Raw genomic sequence first — 1,519 nt, 5'->3', positions numbered from 1 at the left:
GGGTGGGCTGAGGACACCCTCAACCCCACCATCTCCATCACCAGAGGTGTCAAAACACCAATGGTCCCAACGAGCGACCCCCGAGGAACGCTATGGGTCCCACCACCTCCCCTTTGGGTGGCTCACCAAGGCGATGTCCCTATGGCTGGGGTCCAGGACTTTGAGGACCACGTGCATCTCCCGGCTGTTGTTGTTCTGCTCGGTGGAGAAATATTCGGCTTCGTCCTCGGCCCCGCCGCTGCCGCAGACGGTCAACACCCCCTCGTAGATGTTGGTGCGGGTGCCCTGGCCCAGGTGGGCTCTCTGCAGGCGAGATGGAGAAGCCACCAAGGGGTCAGACCCCCAAGAAGAGCTGGGGTGAGGATGGGGGGACAATCCCCCCTTCCCTCTGGGTCAACCCCACACGTCGCTGTGGGTGGTAGGGACAAAGAGCGGCTCTTTCCCCCCTCTCCTTGAAGAGGGGAAGAAGAAAGCAGCAAAATTAAGCCCAAAATTGCTCCATCTCTCCCTCCTCTTTGCACCAGAGGTCTCGGGGGTGCGGTGATGTCCCCCCCAACCCCCCCACCCAGGTCAAGAAAGCAGCTTCTTTCTCCACCTGGAGGTCTTCACCCGGGCAGAGGAGACACCAACCTGGGAGATCTCGTTCTTGCGGATCTGGTGGAAGCTGAGCTGGGTGAGGTTCAGGATCGGCTTCGCGCTGTCCTTCACCTTCCTCGTGATCAGCAGGTCCGAGATCTCTGCGCGAGGAAGGACCCCACCCACGCTGAAGTCCCAGAAACACCCCCACAACACACACACACACACACACACCCCCAGGGTCGTCTGGTGAGGGAGAGAGGATGAGGAGGGTGAGGAGGAGGAAAGAGGAGGAGGAGAAGGAGAAGGAAGAAGAGGTGAAGGAAGAGGAGGAGGAGGAGAAGGAGGAGGAGGAGGAAGAAGAAGAGGAGGAGGAGGAAGAGGAAGAAGAGGAGGAGGAGGAGGGGGGGGAACTGGGGGGGTTTGGAAGGTCCTGTCCTACCCAAAGCGTTGGGGTGACGCCGTGGGTCGGCGCTGCAGCCCCATGGGAAGGGAGGCTTGAGGATGGAATGGAGGAGGAGGAGGATGAAAAGAAGGAAGAGAAAAAGGAGGAGGAAGAAGAGGAGAAATAAGAGAAGCAGGAGAAGTAAAAGGAGGAGGAAGAAGAAGAGGAGGAGAAATGAGAAGAAGAAGAAGGAGGAGGAAGAAGAAGAAGTAGAAGGAGGAGGAAGAAGAAGAAGAAGAGGAGGAGAAATAAGGAGAAGAAGAAGAAGTAGAAGGAGGAGGAAGAAGAGGAGGTGGAGAAGGAAGAGGAGGAGGAGGAAGAAGAAGAGTAGAAGGAGGAAGAGGAGGAGGAGGAGATGGAGAAGGAGGAAGAAGAAGAAGAGAAGGAAAAGGAAAAAGAGGAGAAGAAGGAAGAAGAGGAGAGGAAGAAGAGAAGGAGGAGGAGGAAGAGAAGAAGGAGGAGGAAGAGCTGGAGGAGGAGGAGAAGGAAGAGGTGAAG

General features: G+C 56.7%; 1 protein-coding gene across 1 annotated transcript; it reads right to left on the bottom strand.

Moving 5' to 3' along the window:
- Nucleotides 1-90: 90 nt before the first annotated feature.
- Nucleotides 91-763, bottom strand: LOC106900589 (non-receptor tyrosine-protein kinase TYK2-like; the record flags this gene model as incomplete). The annotated part of the gene is made up of 2 exons (XM_014962693.1): nt 91-303; nt 631-763. Coding segments are annotated over 2 exons (346 nt in total), but the record flags the coding sequence as incomplete, so codon positions are not given.
- Between the last annotated feature and the right edge of the window lie 756 nt (nt 764-1,519).

This window comes from Calidris pugnax, unplaced genomic scaffold (assembly GCF_001431845.1).
Source record: "Calidris pugnax isolate Ruff unplaced genomic scaffold, ASM143184v1 scaffold2752, whole genome shotgun sequence".
Classification (NCBI taxonomy): domain Eukaryota; kingdom Metazoa; phylum Chordata; class Aves; order Charadriiformes; family Scolopacidae; genus Calidris; species Calidris pugnax.
Note: the sequence above shows the minus strand (reverse complement) of the source record. Positions and strands in the feature narration are given on the sequence as shown.